Raw genomic sequence first — 19,291 nt, 5'->3', positions numbered from 1 at the left:
GGATCCCTCAGTCTCTATACAGTGATTATATGACTGTCAGGGTCCCCTCAGTCTCTATACAGTGATTATATGACGGCAGGGTCCTCTCAGTCTCTATACAGTGATTATATGACGGCAGGGTCCCCTCAGTCTCTATACAGTGATTATATGACTATCAGGGTCCCCTCAGTCTCTATACAGTGATTATATGACGGCAGGGTCCCCTCAGTCTCTATATAGTGATTATATGACGGCAGGGTCCCCTCAGTCTCTATATAGTGATTATATGACGGCAGGGTCCCCTCAGTCTCTATACAGTGATTATATGACTGTCAGGGTCCCCTCAGTCTCTATATAGTGATTATATGACTGTCAGGGTCCCCTCAGTCACTATACGGTGATTATATGACTGTCAGGGTCCCCTCAGTCTCTATACAGTGATTATATGACTGTCAGGGTCCCCTCAGTCTCTATATAGTGATTATATGACTGTCAGGGTCCCTTCAGTCTCTATACAGTGATTATATGACCAGCAGGGTCCCCTCAGTCTCTATACAGTGATTATATGACCAGCATGGTCCTCTCCGTCTCTATACAGTGATTATATGACCAGCAGGGTCCCCTCAGTCTCTATACAGTGATTATATGACTGTCAGGGTCCCCTCAGTCTCTATACAGTGATTATATGACGGCAGGGTCCCCTCAGTCTCTATATAGTTATTATATGACGGCAGGGTCCCCTCAGTCTCTATACAGTGATTATAGGACTGGCAGGGTCCCTTCATTCTCTATACAGTGATTATATGACGGCAGGGTCCCCTCAGTCTCTATACAGTGATTATATGACCAGCAGGGCCCCCTCAGTCTCTATACAGTGATTATATGACGGCAGGGTCCCCTCAGTCTCTATACAGTGATTATATGACTGTCAGGGTCCCCTCAGTCTCTATACAGTGATTATATGACTGTCAGGGTCCCCTCAGTCTCTATTCAGTGATTATATGACGGCAGGGATCCCTCAGTCTCTATATAGTGATTATATGACGGCAGGGTCCTCTCAGTCTCTATACAGTGATTATATGACGGCAGGGTCCCCTCAGTATCTATACAGTGATTATATGACTGTCAGGGTCCCCTCAGTCTCTATACAGTGATTATATGACGGCAGGGTCCCCTCAGTCTCTATATAGTGATTATATAACTGGCAGGGTCCCCTCAGTCTCTATACAGTGATTATATGACGGCAGGGTCCTCTCAGTCTCTATACAGTGATTATATGACGGCAGGGTCCCCTCAGTCTCTATACAGTGATTATATGACTGTCAGGGTCCCCTCAGTCTCTATACAGTGATTTTATGACTGTCAGGGATCCCTCAGTCTCTATACAGTGATTATATGACCAGCAGGGCCCCCTCAGTCTCTATATAGTGATTATATAACTGGCAGGGTCCCCTCAGTCTCTATATAATGATTATATGACTGGCAGGGTCCCCTCAGTCTCTATACAGTGATTATATGACGGCAGGGTCCCCTCAGTCTCTATACAGTGATTTTATGACTGTCAGGGATCCCTCAGTCTCTATACAGTGATTATATGACCAGCAGGGCCCCCTCAGTCTCTATATAGTGATTATATAACTGGCAGGGTCCCCTCAGTCTCTATATAATGATTATATGACTGGCAGGGTCCCCTCAGTCTCTATACAGTGATTATATGATGGCAGGGTCCCCTCAGTCTCTATACAGTGATTATATGACTGGCAGGGTCCCCTCAGTCTCTATACAGTGATTATATGACGGCAGGGTCCCCTCAGTCTCTATACAGTGATTATATGACGGCAGGGTCCCCTCAGTCTCTATATAGTGATTATATAACTGGCAGGGTCCCCCCAGTCTCTATATAGTGATTATATGACTGGCAGGGTCCTCTCAGTCTCTATACAGTGATTATATGACGGCAGGGTCCCCTCAGTCTCTATATAGTGATTATATAACTGGCAGGGTCCCCTCAGTCTCTATACAGTGATTATATGACTGTCAGGGTCCCCTCAGTCTCTATACAGTGATTATATAACTGGCAGGGTCCCCTCAGTCTCTATACAGTGATTATATGACGGCAGGGATCCCTCAGTCTCTATACAGTGATTATATGACCAGCAGGGCCCCCTCAGTCTCTATACAGTGATTATATGACGGCAGGGTCCCCTCAGTCTCTATACAGTGATTATATGACTGTCAGGGTCCCCTCAGTCTCTATACAGTGATTATATGACTGTCAGGGTCCCCTCAGTCTCTATTCAGTGATTATATGACGGCAGGGATCCCTCAGTCTCTATACAGTGATTATATGACGGCAGGGTCCTCTCAGTCTCTATACAGTGATTATATGACGGCAGGGTCCCCTCAGTCTCTATACAGTGATTATATGACTGTCAGGGTCCCCTCAGTCTCTATACAGTGATTATATGACGGCAGGGTCCCCTCAGTCTCTATATAGTGATTATATAACTGGCAGGGTCCCCTCAGTCTCTATACAGTGATTATATGACGGCAGGGATCCCTCAGTCTCTATACAGTGATTATATGACCAGCAGGGCCCCCTCAGTCTCTATACAGTGATTATATGACGGCAGGGTCCCCGCAGTCTCTATACAGTGATTATATGACTGTCAGGGTCCCCTCAGTATCTATACGGTGATTATATGACTGTCAGGGTCCCCTCAGTCTCTATTCAGTGATTATATGACGGCAGGGATCCCTCAGTCTCTATACAGTGATTATATGACAGGCAGGGTCCCCTCAGTCTCTATACGGTGATTATATGACCAGCAGGGTCCCCTCAGTCTCTATACAGTGATTATATGATGGCAGGGTCCCCTCAGTCTCTATACAGTGATTATATGACCAGCAGGGATCCCTCAGTCTCTATACAGTGATTATATGACAGGCAGGGTCCCCTCAGTCTCTATACGGTGATTATATGACCAGCAGGGTCCTCTCCGTCTCTATACAGTGATTATATGACAGGCAGGGTCCCCTCAGTCTCTATACAGTGATTATATGACCAGCAGGGTCCCCTCAGTCTCTATACAGTGATTATATGACCAGCAGGACCCCCTCAGTCTCTATACAGTGATTATATGACCAGCAGGGTCCTCTCAGTCTCTATACGGTGATTATATGACCAGCAGGGTCCCCTCAGTCTCTATACAGTGATTATATGACAGGCAGGGTCCCCTCAGTCTCTATACGGTGATTATATGACCAGCAGGGATCCCTCAGTGTCTATACAGTGATTATATGACTGTCAGGGTCCCCTCAGTCTCTATACAGTGATTATATGACGGCAGGGTCCCCTCAGTCTCTATATAGTGATTATATGACGGCAGGGTCCCCTCAGTCTCTATACAGTGATTACATGACTGGCAGGGTCCCCTCAGTCTCTGTACAGTGATTATATGACGGCAGGGTCCCCTTAGTCTATATATAGTGATTACATGACTGGCAGGGTCCCCTCAGTCTCTATATAGTGATTATATGACCAGCAGGGTCCCCTCAGTCTCTATACAGGGATTATATGACCAGCAGGGTCCCCTTAGTCTCTATATAGGGATTATATGACCAGCAGGATCCCCTCAGTCTCTATATAGTGATTATATGACGGCAGGGATCCCTCAGTCTCTATACAGTGATTATATGACGGCAGGGTCCCCTCAGTCTCTATATAGTGATTATATAACTGGCAGGGTCCCCTCAGTCTCTATATAGAGATTATATGACGGCAGGGATCCCTCAGTCTCTATACAGTGATTATATGACTGTCAGGGTCCCCTCAGTCTCTATACAGTGATTATATGACGGCAGGGTCCTCTCAGTCTCTATACAGTGATTATATGACGGCAGGGTCCCCTCAGTCTCTATACAGTGATTATATGACTGTCAGGGTCCCCTCAGTCTCTATACAGTGATTTTATGACTGTCAGGGATCCCTCAGTCTCTATACAGTGATTATATGACCAGCAGGGCCCCCTCAGTCTCTATATAGTGATTATATAACTGGCAGGGTCCCCTCAGTCTCTATATAATGATTATATGACTGGCAGGGTCCCCTCAGTCTCTATACAGTGATTATATGACGGCAGGGTCCCCTCAGTCTCTATACAGTGATTATATGACTGGCAGGGTTCCCTCAGTCTCTATACAGTGATTATATGACGGCAGGGTCCCCTCAGTCTCTATACAGTGATTATATGACGGCAGGGTCCCCTCAGTCTCTATACAGTGATTATATGACGGCAGGGTCCCCTCAGTCTCTATACAGTGATTATATGACGGCAGGGTCCCCTCAGTCTCTATATAGTGATTATATAACTGGCAGGGTCCCCCCAGTCTCTATATAGTGATTATATGACTGGCAGGGTCCTCTCAGTCTCTATACAGTGATTATATGACGGCAGGGTCCCCTCAGTCTCTATATAGTGATTATATAACTGGCAGGGTCCCCTCAGGCTCTATACAGTGATTATATGACTGTCAGGGTCCCCTCAGTCTCTATACAGTGATTATATAACTGGCAGGGTCCCCTCAGTCTCTATACAGTGATTATATGACGGCAGGGATCCCTCAGTCTCTATACAGTGATTATATGACCAGCAGGGCCCCCTCAGTCTCTATACAGTGATTATATGACGGCAGGGTCCCCTCAGTCTCTATACAGTGATTATATGACTGTCAGGGTCCCCTCAGTCTCTATACAGTGATTATATGACTGTCAGGGTCCCCTCAGTCTCTATTCAGTGATTATATGACGGCAGGGATCCCTCAGTCTCTATACAGTGATTATATGACTGTCAGGGTCCCCTCAGTCTCTATACAGTGATTATATGACGGCAGGGTCCTCTCAGTCTCTATACAGTGATTATATGACGGCAGGGTCCCCTCAGTCTCTATACAGTGATTATATGACTGTCAGGGTCCCCTCAGTCTCTATACAGTGATTATATGACGGCAGGGTCCCCTCAGTCTCTATATAGTGATTATATAACTGGCAGGGTCCCCTCAGTCTCTATACAGTGATTATATGACGGCAGGGATCCCTCAGTCTCTATACAGTGATTATATGACCAGCAGGGCCCCCTCAGTCTCTATACAGTGATTATATGACGGCAGGGTCCCCGCAGTCTCTATACAGTGATTATATGACTGTCAGGGTCCCCTCAGTCTCTATACAGTGATTATATGACTGTCAGGGTCCCCTCAGTCTCTATTCAGTGATTATATGACGGCAGGGATCCCTCAGTCTCTATACAGTGATTATATGACTGTCAGGGTCCCCTCAGTCTCTATACAGTGATTATATGACGGCAGGGTCCTCTCAGTCTCTATACAGTGATTATATGACGGCAGGGTCCCCTCAGTCTCTATACAGTGATTATATGACTATCAGGGTCCCCTCAGTCTCTATACAGTGATTATATGACGGCAGGGTCCCCTCAGTCTCTATATAGTGATTATATGACGGCAGGGTCCCCTCAGTCTCTATATAGTGATTATATGACGGCAGGGTCCCCTCAGTCTCTATACAGTGATTATATGACTGTCAGGGTCCCCTCAGTCTCTATATAGTGATTATATGACTGTCAGGGTCCCCTCAGTCACTATACGGTGATTATATGACTGTCAGGGTCCCCTCAGTCTCTATACAGTGATTATATGACTGTCAGGGTCCCCTCAGTCTCTATATAGTGATTATATGACTGTCAGGGTCCCTTCAGTCTCTATACAGTGATTATATGACCAGCAGGGTCCCCTCAGTCTCTATACAGTGATTATATGACCAGCATGGTCCTCTCCGTCTCTATACAGTGATTATATGACCAGCAGGGTCCCCTCAGTCTCTATACAGTGATTATATGACTGTCAGGGTCCCCTCAGTCTCTATACAGTGATTATATGACGGCAGGGTCCCCTCAGTCTCTATATAGTTATTATATGACGGCAGGGTCCCCTCAGTCTCTATACAGTGATTATAGGACTGGCAGGGTCCCCTCATTCTCTATACAGTGATTATATGACGGCAGGGTCCCCTCAGTCTCTATACAGTGATTATATGACCAGCAGGGCCCCCTCAGTCTCTATACAGTGATTATATGACGGCAGGGTCCCCTCAGTCTCTATACAGTGATTATATGACTGTCAGGGTCCCCTCAGTCTCTATACAGTGATTATATGACTGTCAGGGTCCCCTCAGTCTCTATTCAGTGATTATATGACGGCAGGGATCCCTCAGTCTCTATATAGTGATTATATGACGGCAGGGTCCTCTCAGTCTCTATACAGTGATTATATGACGGCAGGGTCCCCTCAGTATCTATACAGTGATTATATGACTGTCAGGGTCCCCTCAGTCTCTATACAGTGATTATATGACGGCAGGGTCCCCTCAGTCTCTATATAGTGATTATATAACTGGCAGGGTCCCCTCAGTCTCTATACAGTGATTATATGACTGTCAGGGTCCCCTCAGTCTCTATATAGTGATTATATGACTGTCAGGGTCCCCTCAGTCACTATACGGTGATTATATGACTGTCAGGGTCCCTTCAGTCTCTATACAGTGATTATATGACTGTCAGGGTCCCCTCAGTCTCTATACAGTGATTATATGACCAGCAGGGTCCCCTCAGTCTCTATACAGTGATTATATGACCAGCAGGGTCCCCTCAGTCTCTATACAGTGATTATATGACGGCAGGGTTCCCTCAGTCTCTATATAGTGATTATATGACCGGCAGGGTCCCCTCAGTCTCTATACAGTGATTAAATGACCGGCAGCGTCCCCTCAGTCTCTATACAGTGATTATATGACCAGCAGGGTCCCCTCAGTCTCTATACAGTGATTATATGACTGTCAGGGTCCCCTCAGTCTCTATATAGTGATTATATAACTGGCAGGGTCCCCTCAGTCTCTATATAGTGATTATATGACTGGCAGGGTCCCCTCAGTCTCTATACAGTGATTATATGACGGCAGGGATCCCTCAGTCTCTATACAGTGATTATATGACTGTCAGGGTCCCCTCAGTCTCTATACTGTGATTATATGACGGCAGGGTCCTCTCAGTCTCTATACAGTGATTATATGACTGTCAGGGTCCCCTCAGTCTCTATACAGTGATTATATGACGGCAGGGTCCCCTCAGTCTCTATATAGTGATTATATGACGGCAGGGTCCCCTCAGTCTCTATACAGTGATTACATGACTGGCAGGGTCCCCTCAGTCTCTGTACAGTGATTATATGACGGCAGGGTCCCCTTAGTCTATATATAGTGATTACATGACTGGCAGGGTCCCCTCAGTCTCTATATAGTGATTATATGACCAGCAGGGTCCCCTCAGTCTCTATACAGGGATTATATGACCAGCAGGGTCCCCTTAGTCTCTATATAGGGATTATATGACCAGCAGGATCCCCTCAGTCTCTATATAGTGATTATATGACGGCAGGGATCCCTCAGTCTCTATACAGTGATTATATGACGGCAGGGTCCCCTCAGTCTCTATATAGTGATTATATAACTGGCAGGGTCCCCTCAGTCTCTATATAGAGATTATATGACGGCAGGGATCCCTCAGTCTCTATACAGTGATTATATGACTGTCAGGGTCCCCTCAGTCTCTATACAGTGATTATATGACGGCAGGGTCCTCTCAGTCTCTATACAGTGATTATATGACGGCAGGGTCCCCTCAGTCTCTATACAGTGATTATATGACTGTCAGGGTCCCCTCAGTCTCTATACAGTGATTTTATGACTGTCAGGGATCCCTCAGTCTCTATACAGTGATTATATGACCAGCAGGGCCCCCTCAGTCTCTATATAGTGATTATATAACTGGCAGGGTCCCCTCAGTCTCTATATAATGATTATATGACTGGCAGGGTCCCCTCAGTCTCTATACAGTGATTATATGACGGCAGGGTCCCCTCAGTCTCTATACAGTGATTATATGACTGGCAGGGTTCCCTCAGTCTCTATACAGTGATTATATGACGGCAGGGTCCCCTCAGTCTCTATACAGTGATTATATGACGGCAGGGTCCCCTCAGTCTCTATACAGTGATTATATGACGGCAGGGTCCCCTCAGTCTCTATACAGTGATTATATGACGGCAGGGTCCCCTCAGTCTCTATATAGTGATTATATAACTGGCAGGGTCCCCCCAGTCTCTATATAGTGATTATATGACTGGCAGGGTCCTCTCAGTCTCTATACAGTGATTATATGACGGCAGGGTCCCCTCAGTCTCTATATAGTGATTATATAACTGGCAGGGTCCCCTCAGGCTCTATACAGTGATTATATGACTGTCAGGGTCCCCTCAGTCTCTATACAGTGATTATATAACTGGCAGGGTCCCCTCAGTCTCTATACAGTGATTATATGACGGCAGGGATCCCTCAGTCTCTATACAGTGATTATATGACCAGCAGGGCCCCCTCAGTCTCTATACAGTGATTATATGACGGCAGGGTCCCCTCAGTCTCTATACAGTGATTATATGACTGTCAGGGTCCCCTCAGTCTCTATACAGTGATTATATGACTGTCAGGGTCCCCTCAGTCTCTATTCAGTGATTATATGACGGCAGGGATCCCTCAGTCTCTATACAGTGATTATATGACTGTCAGGGTCCCCTCAGTCTCTATACAGTGATTATATGACGGCAGGGTCCTCTCAGTCTCTATACAGTGATTATATGACGGCAGGGTCCCCTCAGTCTCTATACAGTGATTATATGACTGTCAGGGTCCCCTCAGTCTCTATACAGTGATTATATGACGGCAGGGTCCCCTCAGTCTCTATATAGTGATTATATAACTGGCAGGGTCCCCTCAGTCTCTATACAGTGATTATATGACGGCAGGGATCCCTCAGTCTCTATACAGTGATTATATGACCAGCAGGGCCCCCTCAGTCTCTATACAGTGATTATATGACGGCAGGGTCCCCGCAGTCTCTATACAGTGATTATATGACTGTCAGGGTCCCCTCAGTCTCTATACAGTGATTATATGACTGTCAGGGTCCCCTCAGTCTCTATTCAGTGATTATATGACGGCAGGGATCCCTCAGTCTCTATACAGTGATTATATGACTGTCAGGGTCCCCTCAGTCTCTATACAGTGATTATATGACGGCAGGGTCCTCTCAGTCTCTATACAGTGATTATATGACGGCAGGGTCCCCTCAGTCTCTATACAGTGATTATATGACTATCAGGGTCCCCTCAGTCTCTATACAGTGATTATATGACGGCAGGGTCCCCTCAGTCTCTATATAGTGATTATATGACGGCAGGGTCCCCTCAGTCTCTATATAGTGATTATATGACGGCAGGGTCCCCTCAGTCTCTATACAGTGATTATATGACTGTCAGGGTCCCCTCAGTCTCTATATAGTGATTATATGACTGTCAGGGTCCCCTCAGTCACTATACGGTGATTATATGACTGTCAGGGTCCCCTCAGTCTCTATACAGTGATTATATGACTGTCAGGGTCCCCTCAGTCTCTATATAGTGATTATATGACTGTCAGGGTCCCTTCAGTCTCTATACAGTGATTATATGACCAGCAGGGTCCCCTCAGTCTCTATACAGTGATTATATGACCAGCATGGTCCTCTCCGTCTCTATACAGTGATTATATGACCAGCAGGGTCCCCTCAGTCTCTATACAGTGATTATATGACTGTCAGGGTCCCCTCAGTCTCTATACAGTGATTATATGACGGCAGGGTCCCCTCAGTCTCTATATAGTTATTATATGACGGCAGGGTCCCCTCAGTCTCTATACAGTGATTATAGGACTGGCAGGGTCCCCTCATTCTCTATACAGTGATTATATGACGGCAGGGTCCCCTCAGTCTCTATACAGTGATTATATGACCAGCAGGGCCCCCTCAGTCTCTATACAGTGATTATATGACGGCAGGGTCCCCTCAGTCTCTATACAGTGATTATATGACTGTCAGGGTCCCCTCAGTCTCTATACAGTGATTATATGACTGTCAGGGTCCCCTCAGTCTCTATTCAGTGATTATATGACGGCAGGGATCCCTCAGTCTCTATATAGTGATTATATGACGGCAGGGTCCTCTCAGTCTCTATACAGTGATTATATGACGGCAGGGTCCCCTCAGTATCTATACAGTGATTATATGACTGTCAGGGTCCCCTCAGTCTCTATACAGTGATTATATGACGGCAGGGTCCCCTCAGTCTCTATATAGTGATTATATAACTGGCAGGGTCCCCTCAGTCTCTATACAGTGATTATATGACTGTCAGGGTCCCCTCAGTCTCTATATAGTGATTATATGACTGTCAGGGTCCCCTCAGTCACTATACGGTGATTATATGACTGTCAGGGTCCCTTCAGTCTCTATACAGTGATTATATGACTGTCAGGGTCCCCTCAGTCTCTATACAGTGATTATATGACCAGCAGGGTCCCCTCAGTCTCTATACAGTGATTATATGACCAGCAGGGTCCCCTCAGTCTCTATACAGTGATTATATGACGGCAGGGTTCCCTCAGTCTCTATATAGTGATTATATGACCGGCAGGGTCCCCTCAGTCTCTATACAGTGATTAAATGACCGGCAGCGTCCCCTCAGTCTCTATACAGTGATTATATGACCAGCAGGGTCCCCTCAGTCTCTATACAGTGATTATATGACTGTCAGGGTCCCCTCAGTCTCTATATAGTGATTATATAACTGGCAGGGTCCCCTCAGTCTCTATATAGTGATTATATGACTGGCAGGGTCCCCTCAGTCTCTATACAGTGATTATATGACGGCAGGGATCCCTCAGTCTCTATACAGTGATTATATGACTGTCAGGGTCCCCTCAGTCTCTATACTGTGATTATATGACGGCAGGGTCCTCTCAGTCTCTATACAGTGATTATATGACTGTCAGGGTCCCCTCAGTCTCTATACAGTGATTATATGACTGTCAGGGTCCCCCCAGTCTCTATACAGTGATTATATGACTGTCAGGGTCCCCTCAGTCTCTATATAGTGATTATATGACTGTCAGGGTCCCCTCAGTCACTATACGGTGATTATATGACAGCAGGGTCCCCTCAGTCTCTATACAGTGATTATATGACTGTCAGGGTCCCCTCAGTCTCTATACAGTGATTATATGACTGTCAGGGTCCCCTCAGTCTCTATACAGTGATTATATGACTGTCAGGGTCCCCTCAGTCTCTATACAGTGATTATATGACTGTCAGGGTCCCCTCAGTCTCTATACAGTGATTATATGACTGTCAGGGTCCCCTCAGTCTCTATACAGTGATTATATGACGGCAGGGTCCCCTCAGTCTCTATATAGTGATTATATGACTGGCAGGGTCCCCTCAGTCTCTATACAGTGATTATATGACCAGCAGGGTCCCCTCAGTCTCTATGCAGTGATTATATGACGGCAGGGTCCCCTCCGTCTCTATACAGTGATTATATGACCAGCAGGGTCCTCTCAGTCTCTATACAGTGATTATATGACCAGCAGGGTCCTCTCAGTCTCTATACAGTGATTATATAACTGGCAGGGTCCCCTCAGTCTCTATACAGTGATTATCTGACTGTCAGGGTCCCCTCAGTCTCTATACGGTGATTATATGACTGTCAGGGTCCCCTCAGTCTCTATACAGTGATTATATGACCAGCAGGGTCCTCTCAGTCTCTATACAGTGATTATATGACCAGCAGGGTCCCCTCAGTCTCCATACAGTGATTATATGACTGTCAGGGTCCCCTCAGTCTCTATACAGTGATTATATGATGGCAGGGTCCCCTCAGTCTCTATACAGTGATTATATGACTGTCAGGGTCCCCTCAGTCTCTATACAGTGATTATATGACCAGCAGGGTCCTCTCAGTCTCTATACAGTGATTATATGACTGTCAGGGTCCCCTCAGTCTCTATACAGTGATTATATGACTGCCAGGGTCCCCTCAGTCTCTATACAGTGATTATATGATGGCAGGGTCCCCTCAGTCTCTATACAGTGATTATATGACTGTCAGGGTCCCCTCAGTCTCTATACAGTGATTATATGACCAGCAGGGTCCTCTCAGTCTCTATACAGTGATTATATAACTGGCAGGGTCCCCTCAGTCTCTATACAGTGATTATATGATGGCAGGGTCCCCTCCGTCTCTATACAGTGATTATATGACCAGCAGGACCCCCTCAGTCTCTATACAGTGATTATATGACCAGCAGGGCCCCCTCAGTCTCTATACAGTGATTATATGACCAGCAGGGCCCCCTCAGTCTCTATACAGTGATTATATGACCAGCAGGGATCCCTCAGTCTCTATACAGTGATTATATGACTGTCAGGGTCCCCTCAGTCTCTATACAGTGATTATATGACCAGCAGGACCCCCTTAGTCTCTATACAGTGATTATATGACAGGCAGGGTCCCCTCAGTCTCTATACGGTGATTATATGACCAGCAGGGTCCTCTCCATCTCTATACAGTGATTATATGACCAGCAGGGATCCCTCAGTCTCTATACAGTGATTATATGACCAGCAGGGCCCCCTCAGTCTCTATACAGTGATTATATGACCAGCAGGGATCCCTCAGTCTCTATACAGTGATTATATGACAGGCAGGGTCCCCTCAGTCTCTATACAGTGATTATATGACCAGCAGGGTCCTCTCCGTCTCTATACAGTGATTATATGACCAGCAGGGTCCTCTCAGTCTCTATACAGTGATTATATGATGGCAGGGTCCCCTCAGTCTCTATACAGTTATTATATTACCAGCAGGGCCCCCTCAGTCTCTATACAGTGATTATATGACCAGCAGGGATCCCTCAGTCTCTATACAGTGATTATATGACAGGCAGGGTCCCCTCAGTCTCTATACGGTGATTATATGACCAGCAGGGTCCTCTCCGTCTCTATACAGTGATTATATGACCAGCAGGGTCCCCTCAGTCTCTATACAGTGATTATATGACGGCAGGGCCCCATCAGTCTCTATACAGTGATTATATGACCAGCAGGGCCCCCTCAGTCTCTATACAGTGATTATATGACCAGCAGGGATCCCTCAGTCTCTATACAGTGATTATATGACAGGCAGGGTCCCCTCAGTCTCTATACGGTGATTATATGACAGGCAGGGTCCCCTCAGTCTCTATACGGTGATTATATGACCAGCAGGGATCCCTCAGTCTCTATACAGTGATTAGAGGGAGTGCAGAATTATTAGGCAAGTTGTATTTTTGAGGATTAATTTTATTATTGAACAACAACCATGTTCTCAATGAACCCAAAAAACTCATTAATATCAAAGCTGAATATTTTTGGAAGTAGTTTTTAGTTTGCTTTTAGTTATAGCTATTTTAGGGGGATATCTGTGTGTGCAGGTGACTATTACTGTGCATAATTATTAGGCAACTTAACAAAAAACAAATATATACCCATTTAAATTATTTATTTTTACCAGTGAAACCAATATAACATCTCAACATTCACAAATATACATTTCTGACATTCAAAAACATAACAAAAACAAATCAGTGACCAATATAGCCACCTTTCTTTGCAAGGACACTCAAAAGCCTGCCATTCATGGATTCTGTCAGTGTTTTGATCTGTTCACCATCAACATTGCGTGCAGCAGCAACCACAGCCTCCCAGACACTGTTCAGAGAGGTGTACTGTTTTCCCTCCTTGTAAATCTCACATTTGATGATGGACCACAGGTTCTCAATGGGGTTCAGATCAGGTGAACAAGGAGGCCATGTCATTAGATTTTCTTCTTTTATACCCTTTCTTGCCAGCCACGCTGTGGAGTACTTGGACGCGTGTGATGGAGCATTGTCCTGCATGAAAATCATGTTTTTCTTGAAGGATGCAGACTTCTTCCTGTACCACTGCTTGTCTTCCAGAAACTGGGAGTTGAGCTTGACTCCATCCTCAACCCGAAAAAGGCCCCACAAGCTCATCTTTGATGATACCAGCCCAAACCAGTACTCCACCTCCACCTTGCTGGCGTCTGAGTCGGACTGGAGCTCTCTGCCCTTTACCAATCCATCCATTTGGCCCATCAAGACTCACTCTCATTTCATCAGTCCATAAAACCTTAGAAAAATCAGTCTTGAGATATTTCTTGGCCCAGTCTTGACGTTTCAGCTTGTGTGTCTTGTTCAGTGGTGGTCGTCTTTCAGCCTTTCTTACCTTGTCCATGTCTCTGAGTATTGCACACCTTGTGCTTTCGGGCACTCCAGTGATGTTGCAGCTCTGAAATATGGCCAAACTGGTGGCAAGTGGCATCTTGGCAGCTGCACGCTTGACTTTTCTCAGTTCATGGGCAGTTATTTTGCGCCTTGGTTTCTCCACACGCTTCTTGCGACCCTGTTGACTATTTTGAATGAAACGCTTGATTGTTCGATGATCACGCTTCAGAAGCTTTGCAATTTTAAGAGTGCTGCATCCCTCTGCAAGATATCTCACTATTTTTGACTTTTCTGAGCCTGTCAAGTCCTTCTTTTGACCCATTTTGCCAAAGGAAAGGAAGTTGCCTAATAATTATGCACACCTGATATAGGGTGTTGATGACAGAGATGCACATCACCTAATATGCTTAATTGGTAGTAGGCTTTCGAGCCTATACAGCTTGGAGTAAGACAACATGCATAAAGAGGATGATGTGGTCAAAATACTCATTTGCCTAATAATTCTGCACACAGTGTATATGACCAGCAGGGTCCTCTCAGTCTATATACAGTGATTATTGCTTTCTATATGGTAGTTCATAAAGTGCATTTTGTCTAATAAAGTTTTTTTTGGTTAATAGTATGTTGCAGGAACAGTGAGGACATCCTGAAATATCCAACACCCAGTGATACTGAGAGCAATTTAACACCCAGAAACCTGACATCCATGGAAACCAATGCATGTAAGTGTAAATCACCCGGTGATAACTGTCGGTAACTGTAAAAGATCCGGTGATAACTGCCGGTAACTGTAAATCACCCGGTGATAACTGTCGGTAACTGTAAATCACCCGGTGATAACTGCCGGTAACTGTAAATCACCCGGTGATAACTGTCGGTAACTGTAAAACATCCGGTGATAACTGCCGGTAACTGTAAATCACCCGGTGATAACTGCCGGTAATTGTAAAACTTTAAAGTTATAAGAATTGTGTAAAAACTGTATATTTTCCTGCCTGTGATAATTACGTTAGCCCATTGTGTTCAGTAATTATATCACAGGCAAAGGGGAGGATTTTGCTGTAATGAATGGGAGTGTTTAACTGTGTGTCTGTTTATGATTGGTTGTTACGTTTATGTTTCCAGTATCCAACAAGGTCCACGTGGCTGGTAACCTTGTTGGAAAATGTGTATAAAAGAAGCAATAAAGCCTCAGTGCACTCTGTTCCTGTTTGACCCTCAACACGTAGTCTTGTCTCGTGATTGGAGGCGAACTGCTATAATCACAGGGGAACTGCTATAATTGCTATACTTTGTATAGTCCCTTGAACTCTACAAGTCACTTAGCTCTTTTAAGAGCTGTTCCCGGTACGCTCTCCTGGAGGAGAGGTCTTTTCCACGCGGTCCTGGAGGACAGAAGCTGATCCACGGTGGAAGGAAGACGGCGAGACTCCAGTGAAGCTACGGCGGTTGTGGAGTCTGCGGTGGTTGTGGTGTCCGGTGCGGTGCTTGTGGTCCTCGGCGCAAGCTAGGAAGCGTCCATCAACGGAAGGTACTCGTTCGGAGTACAGGTGATCCCTTACAGCCGATAATTGTAAAACATCCGGTGATAACTGTAAAACATCCAGTGATAAATTGCCGGTAATTGTAAAACATCTAGTGATAACTGTCGGTAACTGTAAAACATCAGGTGATAACTGTCGGTAACTGTAAAACATCAGGCGATAACTGTTGGTAACTGTAAAGCATCCAGTGATAACTGTCGGTAACTGTAAAACATCAGGCGATAACTGTTGGTAACTGTAAAACATCAGGTGATAACTGTCGGTAACTGTAAAACATCAGGCGATAACTGTTGGTAACTGTAAAACATCAGGTGATAACTGTCGGTAACTGTAAAACATCAGGCGATAACTGTTGGTAACTGTAAAACATCAGGTGATAACTGACGGTAACTGTAAAACATCAGGCGATAACTGTTGGTAACTGTAAAACATCAGGTGATAACTGTCGGTAACTGTAAAACATCAGGCGATAACTGTTGGTAACTGTAAAACATCAGGTGATAACTGACGGTAACTGTAAAACATCCAGTGATAACTGTCGGTAACTGTAAAACATCCAGTGATAACTGACGGTAACTGTAAAACATCCAGTGATAACTGTCGGTAACTGTAAAACATCAGGCGATAACTGTCGGTAACTGTAAAACATCCAGTGATAACTGACGGTAACTGTAAAACATCAGGCGATAACTGTTGGTAACTGTAAAACATCCAGTGATAACTGTCGGTAACTGTAAAACATCAGGTGATAACTGACGGTAACTGTAAAACATCCAGTGATAACTGTCGGTAACTGTAAAACATCAGGTGATAACTGACGGTAACTGTAAAACATCCAGTGATAACTGTCGGTAACTGTAAAACATCCAGTGATAACTGTCGGTAACTGTAAAACATCAGGTGATAACTGACGGTAACTGTAAAACATCCAGTGATAACTGTCGGTAACTGTAAAACATCCAGTGATAACTGACGGTAACTGTAAAACATCCAGTGATAACTGTCGGTAACTGTAAAACATCCAGTGATAACTGACGGTAACTGTAAAACATCTGGTGATAAATTGGAAGGCGTAGCCTGAAGTTGTGGGAGGGGTTACCCGGCTATTTAAACTCAGGCCCCCCTACACCACAGGGCTGATGCTGCCTGGTTCATTTCTACTTCCGGTTCAAAGGTCATCAACACAGACTGCCTAAAACTCCAAACAAGCTGGTCTGGGCGTACTGTGGCTCCCACGCTGATCGGACCAAGTTTTTCCCTGCTCCAACAACTCCCATCCTGCTGTTCCAGCCACATGCGGTCAGAGACTCCCACGCCGATTGGTCCAAGTTCTCCCTGCTCCAGCAACTCCCATCACGCTGTTCCAGCCACATGCGGTCAAAGACTCCCAAGCCGATTGGACCAAGTTCTCCTTGCTCCAACAACTCCCATCACGCTGTCCCAGCTACATGCGGTCAGAGACTCCCAAGATGATCGGACCAAGTTCTCCCTGCTCCAACAACTCCCATCATGCTGTTCCAGCCACATGCGGTCAAAGACTCCAAAGCTGATTGGACCAAGTTCTCCCTGCTCCAACAACTCCCATCACGCTGCTCCAGCCACATGCTGTCAGAGACTCCCACGCCGATCGGACCAATTTGTCCCTGCTCTAACAACTCCCATGACGCTGTTCCAGCCACACGCAGTCAGACTACTCTCACCTCCTCTCCAGAACTGGCTGTTTGTTCCCGCCGGCGCTATGAGACCCCTTACCAGCTTCCCGGGCCTTACCCTGGACCAAACCTCCGTGTCCACCAAGTCTGGGTACTTTCCAGCCGCATAGCTGACCTCTCACCTCACCGCAAGCTTCCGAGTCAAGTTGTTTGTTTCCTGTACCAGTCAAATCCACGAACCGTGAGTCTGCCTGTATGGGCCAAATCCATGAAAACACAATTGTTCACACGTTTACGTTCTTACATGCCGTCCATTCTGGACTTTTTCCCGTTCAGGACTTAAGTCAGTTCACCTACTCCTGCCTGCTCTGTTCCATTCCTATTCACTAGTTTCTTTTCGTCAAATTTCTACCGAACTAGTCTCCAGTCTATCTCAGTTACATGCTTCCATCCAGCGGCCACCACAATCATAGTACCAATTAGTTAGTTTTACACTGTTCCCTAATACATGAATGTCCAGGTTCTTTTTTGAAAGTATTTAGCCTGCTACTAATTATCCTTACATGCCCCCTGTAGTTCGGTTATGTTTGCTATATTTCTTGTTATTATTTACAATTGTGCACGGATATGGTCAGTTTCCCATTACTAATTCAGCTCTGGTAAGCATTTAATATTCACTACGTATATTGCATTACCATTATGTATTGCATATGTCTTATTTTATCACTCATGGACTTGGTACTGTTCTGAGGCAGTCATCAAGATCACATTTGTTACCATGTGTTATGGCCAATGTGTATACTGGCTCCCATGATAGGTATATTACATATTTGGCGGACGACCACTTATTCTCTAAACCTTTTTTGTATCACGCCACACTCCTATGTTCAGTATATGTATAGTCATGTTCCCTGGGACAAACCCTAGTGTACCAGGCTTTACCATACCATCATATGTTCCCCCTGACTCTACGTCAAAATAATCATGTATTACGCAAAAGGTTATTTACTCATCGCTGCTATATTCTACTCAAGCAAGTTCATCATCCTAACCGACCCTTGCTATCCAGGCATAGTATCACCAAACCTACAGCAAATCCACTCCTAACTGTTCTATGTTACATCAGCCAACGCTGGCACACAATTCCTCCGCCAGGCCGTACACAGGCCCACGCCCGGGGATCCTTAATTCCCCTTTCCATGCTGGCACGACCATAATTAAATATTCTAAGTCCTACCGGGATAGCTCAAAACTGCCCTCATAGCTTGGTAATCCATATCCCCCTATATGTATTTTCGCTACAGAAGTCACAGGACCAATTAGCAGTCACTCATGACTCTGCCTATCCCCCATTATTGTCGCAGTATTGGTTAAACACTCCCCATGGTCTCTGGTAGTGGCCTAGGATCCTCACCCTACTCACTTATAGGGATATTTGATTTATGTCCTATGAATCTTGTACCCACCATCGTAGGGTCAGGATTCTAACAACTATGTCCTCAGGGTACCTATTCATATACCTGTCCTCAGGTTACCTATTCATATACCAGCCTCAAGAACAACCACCCCGATTATGTGTATTTCGTTCACAGTAAGTCAAGCCCAATTCCAGTTCCAACTTGCCTCCCACCATCATTTCCCTTTAGGTTCTCCAATATCTCATTCCTCTGGCAAGGAAACCACATTCTACCCCAAGCAAGGTATGTTTACCCACCTCGCTACTACCCATCACCCGTCCCATTCTCGGATCCGGTATGTCAACTGGTGGCCTGGTTCCCAGCTATGCCAGTAACTAGCCTCATCATTATCAATTCCGTGAGGCCAACACCCAT

The 19,291-nt window shown here is 45.5% G+C and overlaps 1 protein-coding gene across 2 annotated transcripts in view; it reads left to right on the top strand.

Moving 5' to 3' along the window:
- Positions 1–19,291, top strand: part of LOC134586342 (oocyte zinc finger protein XlCOF6.1-like) — a 95,724-nt gene that overhangs the window by 50,920 nt on the left and 25,513 nt on the right. For both annotated transcript variants that reach the window (XM_063441810.1, XM_063441811.1), the window contains one exon: positions 14,884–14,985. In XM_063441810.1, coding sequence (XP_063297880.1) covers positions 14,970–14,985 — 16 coding nt within the window. In that variant the 5' untranslated portion in view covers positions 14,884–14,969. The remainder of the gene's footprint in view (positions 1–14,883; positions 14,986–19,291) is intronic.

The sequence above is a fragment of the Pelobates fuscus genome, chromosome 2 (assembly GCF_036172605.1).
Source record: "Pelobates fuscus isolate aPelFus1 chromosome 2, aPelFus1.pri, whole genome shotgun sequence".
In the NCBI taxonomy this organism is placed as follows: Eukaryota; Metazoa; Chordata; class Amphibia; order Anura; family Pelobatidae; genus Pelobates; species Pelobates fuscus.
This window is presented reverse-complemented; position numbering and strand designations above follow the sequence as displayed.